General features: G+C 37.0%; 1 protein-coding gene across 1 annotated transcript; it reads right to left on the reverse strand.

The window, feature by feature from the left end:
- Positions 1-2,221: 2,221 nt before the first annotated feature.
- On the reverse strand, positions 2,222-3,082 carry percc1 (proline and glutamate rich with coiled coil 1). Its single transcript, XM_068003055.1, has one exon. The coding sequence runs from the start codon at positions 3,080-3,082 to the stop codon at positions 2,222-2,224; it is 861 nt and encodes a 286-aa protein (XP_067859156.1).
- Between the last annotated feature and the right edge of the window lie 5,924 nt (positions 3,083-9,006).

Here is a 9,006-nt window from a genome sequence, read left to right on the forward strand (position 1 = left end):
ACACATGCACACTTGCAACAATCACAGACATGTACAATGTGCTGGTTTATATTTTGAAACGGGTCTACAAGAACGGCAGCAGAATGCAAGATAAATTGGGGAGAGTGGTTTATGGTGTTCATGGGACATTTGAATACCACTCAGCCAGATCCTGAAATGGAAAATAAAAGTGCCTTAACACTCCATTCACAGTATCTGCTGCCCACCTCATATTTCCTTCAGCTCAGAAGAACCAAAACTACGCTTGTTCTCTTATAGAGTTTATTCTTACATTTGTCTGAGATAGCTCATCCTTAAATAAGGAATGACAGATAAGAGTTGAACAGTAGTATCTTGCAAGTGATCCTGTCAGTTGCAGAATATATTGTGATTTGATAGCTCCAAAAACAACTTTCTGTTTCATCCCAGATGACATACCCATTTTCCCCTCCCATGGCCAAGAAATTGGAGTCTGTAGTCTATTTCCAGGCTGCTTTCAATGTTGGATTTGATCAATTGTTGCGTAATGTATGAGAACAACAAGGTGACAACCCATCAGATTCCTCCCCACCACAAAGTGGCTTCTGTTTGGTGTCTTTCCAAAGCAACACGGTTCAGACTAGGAACTTAACTGAACATAAATCAGTAAAAAATTTCAAATCACTAAAATAATTACAGCAGCATTTTATACAAACATTTTATCAAAATAGATTACTGATATGAATGTAATCCCTCATCGATGCTCGAGTGTCCTACATGCCCTGAACCGCCATATATACTTCTGTAATCAATCCCTGATGAACCATTATTCTGTATAAATAATATATATTTAAACAGTTGTATGTTTAGATTAAAATAAAAATGACTCATTGATGCTTCCATTGTAAAATCTTTTGTCACTTCCAGGTTGGAGTTTATTAAGCATTTGAGACAGACAGACCAGATGTATAAATAATATAGTAAAAACAAGAAGTAATTGTTCAAGTAATCAGTGTCTTTATCAAGTCTTTCCTGTTTCACAAACAAAAGGATTGCATTTGAAGATTGAGAAGTTGGTTTCCATTTAAATAAACTGATGCTCTGTATCAGACAAATAGCCATTGTTTTCAATCATTGCATTTTCTTTCCCATCGTTGCATTTACCAGAAATTCAAGTTGCATTGGGATGATAAAAGATTATTTTTAAAAAGAAATCAAATGCTTCATAAAATGTATTATTCAACCATGTCGTCATTAAAGAAAAAGTATATTGAAGTCCCAAAGTGTCAAAAGTTCATAACTTTTTTTAAAAACCTAATACTCAAATTGGTAATTGCATACTCATATTGATAATTAGCATTGATTTATTATAATCAACAATTACATTGCTAAAATTGAGTAAAGCAAAAAAAAAAGTGTCTTGGGTTTGATCTGATATTTAGATAAGAATGTGAATTTAAAGTAAAATAATTAACAAGAATAGATAATGTACCAAAGCAAAATTCTGCAGATGCTGGAAATCTAAAACAAAAATGTTTCGGGTATTGAACCCAGTTCTGAGGAATCCGAAATGTCGACGTGTTCCCTTAACAGATGCTGCCTGACCTGCTGAATGTTTCCAGTGTTTTCTGTTCTCCATTATTCCTACATACACTGTGACATACTCCATCAAATGATTAGTGTTCTATAATACTGAACAAATGGATAGCAATTAAAAATATGATCTAATCACAAAATAAATTGATTAAATGATTAACTATATCTACACATATAAACAGATTGACCAAAGATATCCCAATTATGATAGTGTTTCATTAAATGTAATACTACATGTAATTACATCAGCAACATGGGTAATATTAATACTTATATTTCTATATTTTGGTCAGGATCTGAATATGCAAAATACAAAGCAAGATATTTGAAACCTAACAAGTCAAAGCTAATCTTAGAGAAATTTCAATTGAATGATCACCACAAATTTTCTGTAATGCCAGAAGTATGTATTTTCAAATCATGCATTTGATAAATTCTTACAAACAAAATCTACAATTATTTTGCACATTAGCAAAAACAAAAATTATTTTAGGAACTATTTTGATAGATATGTGTATATTTAAGCTCTTAAAAGGATGGCAGAAAGAATCAGTACTCAAAAGGTTCATAGCAGATTTATTGAGAAACACTATTTGCATTATACAACCTGATAAGATTCTGATTCCAGTGATTGTCTATTTATTTCAATTGAGATTTCTCTAGTAACTTATTGGAGTTCTTGTCCATTTGATTCTGAAGTCCAGTTGGCTAAAAGATCACTGAAATCAGGTGTGCTGGTATGAAGGATGCAGCCAGGTGTGGGAGAAATGGGCTCTCTCCAAAAGGATGAAGGAAGCCTTCGTCTGTGCATTGGGATAATATTGGCATATTTTCTATCCAGTTTTTGTCTCCTGCTATCTCTCCTGTTCAAGATTGTTTGTTTCATGTACTTGTGTAAACCATATTCGAAAAGTTCTGCCAGGGGCCCTAGTTTTTTAATGCTTTCTCTGTCACAGATTAACTTCAATGCCTGAATGTCTATTTCTCTGGGAGGTGTTAAAGGTACATGGGATTCCTCCTCTTCTTGGTCTCCATCTTGTGCAATTCGTATTAGATCTGCATAGTACAGCTCTCTGCCTGATTTACCAGAAGAAAACCTGTCTTCGTAAATATTGCAAGCATCAGGATCATCATCTTTATTTTTTCTTCCGAAGTACTTCTGGATATCATTGTTGATTAACTCGGTAAACCTTAGTAGCTGCAATGTGGTTTCAGTGCTGTTTGCTACAGGAGTGAATGACTGGAGTGCAGGACTCCAGTTTTCACTTTCAGTGCATTTGGTGATGGATCCTGATTCTCTCTCTTCGCTGTCATCTTCCAACTCTTCCTCTTCCTCAGATGTTTCCTGGAAATCCATGTCCTGATGAACACTGAGATTTAGAAAAGGAAGCTGAAAAGTAGGAACTAGTCTAAAATCTGACATGTTCTTGATCACACCTGCTGCCATGGCTTTCTTATCTCGCTTCTGGTTCTTGCTTGTATCAGCCCCTGAACACAATGTAAAAATTACATACAGTACTGTAACCATTTTAAAGTGAATGATTAGCTGTTTCCCCAATCAGATATTAAGGGGAAATTATATAGCACACAAGGTGAAACCACTGTTAGAATACCTTTAATATTGTTTCAATATAGAACAGTTGATTATCAATAAATTAAAATCATTAATCTGGTGTAATAAAGCAGTTACTTTTGTGTTCTGTTAAAGGCAAAATAACAAAACATTTTAAATGAATAAAGTAATCTCAAAAGCGGCCAAGTGTAATTTTTAAAATGATTTTCAATATAAGAATTTTAATATAGACCTGCATTGCAATTTTATTTGACATACAAATCTATCAATTGAAAAGTCCACCTTACTTTTAAATGATTCTTCTTTAGTACTCATAATTTTACAAAGTCCATACTCGCTTAACAACTACACAATGTGTTTTTAATACAGCTTCTAGAAAATTACCAATTTTCAAAATGTTTATCAACCTTTCTTAATGTTAATTCTAATCCTTAAATCCAAAACAGTGTTTGCTGAGAGCTTTATTTTTGTTTTAATGGTACAGGAAATCTTTTATAAAAATAGTAAAAAGCTGGTAGCTGTTCTAAAGCTCTTACCTGAATTATATACTCAGACTGGAGAAGCACACCAAAGAGCTACCCTGCTATAGCAGTTCCACACCTGTGATTAATGCATTTATAGTTTTGCATGAACTGACTTTTGACAAATATTTGGTGGGAGTATTGTAATAGTAGACTTTGTAAACAGAGCTTTGGTTTGTTTTAGCACCCAGCAACCAGAGAGTGTTGAAGAAAGCAAATCAGAGGGGCGGAAGATAGGCTTTAGCTTAATGGTCTGCTTGCCAGGGAATTTTCAAGTGCTGTTCCTATAAATTCAGCTATTAAATCTCCATGTCACAGATGCAAAACTGGTCTGCACACTTGGCCAAAGGGCCTATATCAACTCTTCTGATTTGTGCTCAAATCAGGGTGACTCAAATAGGCGTAAAATTGAATTTCACGGTATTTTGACTTGTTGAGTAGGCACATTTAAGAAACATAATTGTTATCATACAATCGGTGTTTAAAGAGGATGGGTAGCAATAATTTAAAAAAAATTCTACATGATCAAATGCTCTGCAATGTGGTCTGGGGAATCATGCATACATCTAAATAAAAAGCAAATCAAACAGTAACGTTTTAATTAAATCAAATATAAATTAATAAATATTTTAAAATCATGTTTTTTTTAGTAAAGGGTACTGCAAATTTACTAAGTGTTTTCACTTAACATACTGTTTAATTGTTAAACATATTAATTGTACAAATATGGAATAACATCAAAGCAGAAACAAAACGATAATAGTAAACGCTATGGTGAGTCCAATGCGGTCGGAGGGAGGCCAGGGCTGGGGAGTCCAGTGAAATCAGCGGAAGGCTGGGACTGGGGAGGCCCAAAGACTCTGTGCAGGGCTTAATGGGTTAACTCCTGCTCCTCCTGGCCTACAAAGTGTTCTAAAAGAAGCAAATTTTTTAAACTTAACTTGGCCTCTGCCCAATTGGCTCCTCCCGCTGTGGCCATGAGGTTAAGTTACATCGTGGCACTGATGACATCATCGGGCCGTGACTTTTGAGTGGAACTTGGTCCCTTCCTATTTCTCATCTACATGTTGCCCCTTGGCGATATCATCCGAAAACACAACATCAGGTTCCACATGTACGCTGACGACACTCAGCCTTACCTCACCACCACCTCTCTTGACCCCTCTGATTTGTCACGCTACTTGTCCAACATCCAGTATTGGATGAGTAGAAATTTCCTCCAATTAAATACTGGGAAAACTGAAGCCATTGTCTTTGGTCCCTGCTACAAACTCTGCTCCCTAACCACCAACTCCATCGCTCTCCCTGGCCACTGTCTGAGGCTGAACCAGTCCGTTTGCAAACTTGGCATCCTATTTGACCCTGTGCTGAGCTTCCAACTCCATATCCTCTCAATCACCAAGACTGCCTACTTCCACCTCCGTAACATCGCCCATCTCTGCCCCTGCCTCAGCTCATCTGCTGAAACCCCCATCCACGCCTTTGTTACTTATTGACTCGACTATTCCAATGCTCTCCAGGCAGGCCTCCCACCTTGCACTCTCCTTAAACTTGAGCTCATTCAAAACTCTGCTCCCCGTGTCCTAACGAGCACCAAGTCTCGTTCACCCATCACCCCTATGCTCGTTGACTTACTTTAGGCTCCCAGTCTGGCAATGCCTCAGTTTTAAAATTCTCATCCTTGTCTTCAAACCCCTCCATGGCCTTGCCCCTCAATATCTCTGTAACCTCCTCCAGCCCTACAACCCTCTGAGATTACTGCACTCCTCCAATTCTGGCCTTCCAATTTTCATTGCCCCACCATTGGTGGCCGTGCCTTCAGCTGCCTAGGCCCTAAGCTCTGGAATTCCCTCCCTAAGCCTCTCTGCCTCTCCCTGCTCCTTTAAGACACTCCTTAAAACCTACCTCTGATCAAGCTTTTGGTTACGTGTCCTAATATCTCCTTATGTGGCTCAGTGTCAAATTTTGTTTGATAACGCTCCTGTGAAGCATCTTGGGACGATTTACTATGTTAAAGGCGCTATATAAATGCAAGTTGCTGTTGTTATGTTGGCTCACGCCTGCCTTTAGTGGGATCCTCGTCGATTGCATGATTCGTCGTCATAAAAACGACAGCAACCGGGAACGTGGCGGATTGGAACCGGGAGCTAGATTTTTCATATTTTAAACCCTCCCATGCATCATTCTCGCTGGCCGAGTGGGGTTAAAATCCCAGCCAAAATGTTTGTACTCTTAAATGTCATATTTTCAAATATTGATTAAATAATTATCTCGGAGTGAGTTGCGGTCTAGTTAATGTGTTTGTTTTTGCAGTTTTATGAATGTTATTTTAATCTTTACTGAGTTTTTATTTTCTGCAATATAGTCCTGTAAGCATGGGATTATATTTGCACTATTTGTAGTCGTACCAATGACACTGTTAAGTCAATCCAGAGTATTTTGATGTAAATAAAAATGTGAGGAGATTGTGAATGAACACTAAAATTTGAAATTAAATATTTGACCTATGCCATGTAGTGGAATGGGTCCTAACGGTGCCATGGATTAACTGAATACTTTCCTCTCTCCCCACTACCACCACCCACCACCCCCCCCCCCCCCACCTCCGTCCCCCCCGCACCGACTGACTGGTCAGGGCTTTCTAATTTGAAAATAACTGCCATCCTCATACCATTAAATTTGTCTGCAGGTAGGTGAGCCATACACCACCTAAAGACAATTAAAGTATTAGCAGAAATAAACACAGAAAGTTATGGAAATACTCCAGCAGGTCAGGCAGCACCTGAGGAGAGAAAGAGTTAACGTTTCAGGTCGATGACCTTTCATCAGAACTCACGACCTGTTTCTCTCTCCACACGTGCTGTCTGACCTGCTGAGTATTTCCAATATTTTTTGTTTTTATTTCAGATTTCTAGCATCCGCAGTTTTTGCTCTTGAAAGTATTAGCAGAGTTCCATTCTGCATTAATAGGTTTAACTGTGTTGTCACTATTTTTACAGTGCCATGTATAACACTTGATTTTTACCACCATTGGAGCAGGGTTGGTTTTGTTGGTATGGGGTCATGGTATCTGGTCATGAATTCCTTCTACTTACGTAGATAAACCTTGCAAGAGGTAATAGCGCATTTTATAGTTGTTTGGCTTGATACAGATTCAGGCCCACTCATTTCTTAGTCCTCAGTATTGCAAAGTACCATATAACTTGAAAAATAGGCTGGAGCTATTTAACAATGAGTTGGAGTCAGTGTGGAAAATGATTTCAACATTCAATTAATAGATTAACCCTTTATATTAGAGTTTTATACTGAAGGCTCTGTTAACTTGATGTAATCTATATTTCTATACCTTAGATTACAGTCATCCATGGTTGAATCTGGATTGCACATGTCCTGACACAAATTCCTTAACCTGCACATTTAGTCACAGTGCTGATTTCACTTTTTAAGATTGGTTTATTTTGGGTCAAAATTTCCTCATATCTACTTAGGGATCACTTCAATAAGGTTTGTATTCTACATCGACCGTTCCATCATTTCAGTACTGCAAACAAATCAGAGAAGTCTCTATACGATAGTCTTCTCAAACTCATGACCTAATGGTCAACGCTCTTTCAATTTCCTAACATTATTTCTTAACTGGGACACTAAATGATTTATTTTGGAGAATAGTCATCAAAATGAAGACTGCTTGAGGTTAGTAACTTTTTGGGGAAAGGGAAATACCAGGAAATGGGTGAGAAAACCAACATTTAAAAACCAGGCAACATAATGGTATAACACTAACATAGGACATTACAAAGACATTCAAAATAGGTTAATACCTATATATGTGTTCAAAAGTAGGATATTGCCTCTACATTCATCCAAATCTAAAATATGCACACTTAACCTTTTCTTTAGAAATTGGTACCATTTTAATTCCATTTATATTTTATTAGTTTTTGTGCTTTTGTGATGTATCATAATACATGTTTTCTTTTAAGTTCTGTGGGCTATTTGCTGTTTTACAACCAGTTATACATTTACTTAAAGAACTGTAGCAATTTTTTTGCAAACAATTACATCAAAATGAAAATATATTTTAATTATTCTGGGTTTGAAAAGATGCAAATCTTTCATTTTTTTGATAGTTAAACCTTCATTTTGCATTGATTAGCTTGTATTTATGATTTGAAGTCTCACCTTGTTTTATTCAGGTATCTTGCTTCAAGTGTAGGTGTATTCATTGACTGAAAATTTGACCATCTGCTGACTATAAAGCCTCTAATGATCCAATAGCGTAGTATGTACTTGCAGGAGCATATGTCCTAGCAGATGCTGCCCTGGATGTGCTCTCCAATACCTGGTATTTATAACAAAATGAGACATTTGAGCCACATGTCTTATCTTTGTATCAGATTATGGCTTAAACTTTCTTCTTTGCTTTCTGTGTTCCTTTGTCTAAAGAAAGAGTGCTACCTTTTCCGCCCTAACGTAGGTTTCGTTTGTACATTCTCATGTACTAGTTTCATAGCTTTCACAAAGTTTGCTATTATTTTATCATAAATTATGTGATTTCCACACAATCACATGACTTTTTTGTCAAAGTTATGAATTTTCTATTGTATCTATTGTCCTATGCCCTACTGGGGCATGAATTACCCATGGCTAGAGATAGATAGATTTCTAGACACAGGAGTCATCAAGGGGTATGGGGAGAGAGCGGGAATATGGTATTGAGATGGAGGTATCAGCCATGATCATATTGAATGTTGGAGCAGGCTCGAAGGGCCGCATGGCCTACTCCTGCTCCTATTTTCTATGTTTCTATGTCAGGTTGGCGATCTACTCAGGTGTCCTGCCAATGTAACTGGGTTGGCCACAAGGAGGCCTAAAATAGTAGCATGGAGATGATTCTTCCTTCTGATTTCACTTGCATTTGCATCTCCATACAGATCAGGAACTCAGTGGAGTGAAGATCGGATGCATTTTTTTGCTGCACTATGCTGCTCAATCTCATAACATAGTTAGTCATCAACAGGTTAAAATTACTTTTGAAATATTCAAAGTGAAGTTGTCAAAATAATGATTCTTCCTGTTCTCTTTCCCCACAACTTCCCCCACTTAAATATTGACTTTTAAGTTTTGAAAAATTATTTAGTCTTTTTTATGATTATTCTGTGCTGAATATTACATGGTGTTTGCATAATTACATGCCATTTGCCTCTGAAGATGAAAATCAATAATTCTAGAACTCTGAAGCAACAATAAATTACATGATCTGTTAAGTACACAAGCTCTGCTGTAAGCTCCACCATACCTTGGCCAGCAGGATTTCCTTTCCTGAAAACTATTTATTCTCCATATATCTGTGAATAG

Source organism: Heptranchias perlo, chromosome 22, assembly GCF_035084215.1.
Source record: "Heptranchias perlo isolate sHepPer1 chromosome 22, sHepPer1.hap1, whole genome shotgun sequence".
NCBI lineage: Eukaryota > Metazoa > Chordata > Chondrichthyes > Hexanchiformes > Hexanchidae > Heptranchias > Heptranchias perlo.

Excerpts from the sequence above, each read along its gene's own strand:
- percc1 (XM_068003055.1), bottom strand. The coding sequence starts at position 3,082 with ATGGTTACAGTACTGTATGTAATTTTTACATTGTGTTCAGGGGCTGAT.